Source organism: Condylura cristata, unplaced genomic scaffold, assembly GCF_000260355.1.
Source record: "Condylura cristata isolate star-nosed mole 26May11 unplaced genomic scaffold, ConCri1.0 scaffold00033, whole genome shotgun sequence".
Taxonomy (NCBI): domain Eukaryota; kingdom Metazoa; phylum Chordata; class Mammalia; order Eulipotyphla; family Talpidae; genus Condylura; species Condylura cristata.
In genome coordinates this window covers 18,787,650-18,788,274 of record NW_004567134.1, presented here as the reverse complement: position 1 = coordinate 18,788,274, position 625 = coordinate 18,787,650, and the positions used below count along the sequence as shown (strand labels likewise).

Genomic DNA, 625 nt, shown 5'->3' with positions numbered 1-625 from the left:
GATCACCCCCCCTTGCCGCCTGCAGGGCTGGGGCGCACAGACCTTTCCCCGGTGACGACAGCGCCGCCGCCCAAAGTCGCCCGCCAGGAGGCCCGTCTCCCCAGCTCCCAGGCACCCCGGGGCGCTGCGGTCCCCCCCAGCGGGGCGCCCAGCGAAGACGCCTCCCAGGCGAGCCCCCCGTGCACCCGGTGCTGGCCGAGGAGTCCTGAAGGTGACCGCCCCGGGGGCTCGCTGAAGACCCATCTGGAGGTTGAGGACAGGCGTGGAGTCCCCGGGCGGCCCGACCTGGCCGGCCTGCCGCTGGCCTCTTGGACGCCGGTCAGGCTGCGCCCTCGAGGCCGTCAGCACGGCGAACCTGCAGCCTCGTTTGCGGAGAAACAGCCACCTCCGCCGGCCCCTGAGGGGCGCCCCGGGCACGGCGCCCCCTGCACGGCGCCCGCCAGCCGCCGCAGCTGCTGACCGGGGCTTGTTCTCGTGAAGAGACACTTGTCACCCCCCACAGCGACAGCGGACCCTGAAGCCGCACGCCCGCGCGGCGTCGGCCTTCCCAGCACCACAGCGGCCAGCTCGGCACCGGCCCTTAGCGGCCTCAGCGGACCGGCCTGCACGAGCTCTGCCTGCCGCG

At 75.0% G+C, this 625-nt stretch overlaps 1 protein-coding gene across 1 annotated transcript in view; it reads left to right on the top strand.

The window, feature by feature from the left end:
• The window catches only part of LOC101624366 (contactin-4-like), a 76,678-nt gene extending 76,219 nt beyond the window's left edge, over window positions 1-459 (top strand). Inside the window, exon 10 of the mRNA XM_012732098.1 lies at window positions 26-459. Within this exon, the coding sequence (XP_012587552.1) occupies window positions 26-459 (434 nt within the window). The remainder of the gene's footprint in view (window positions 1-25) is intronic.
• Window positions 460-625: the final 166 nt, after the last annotated feature.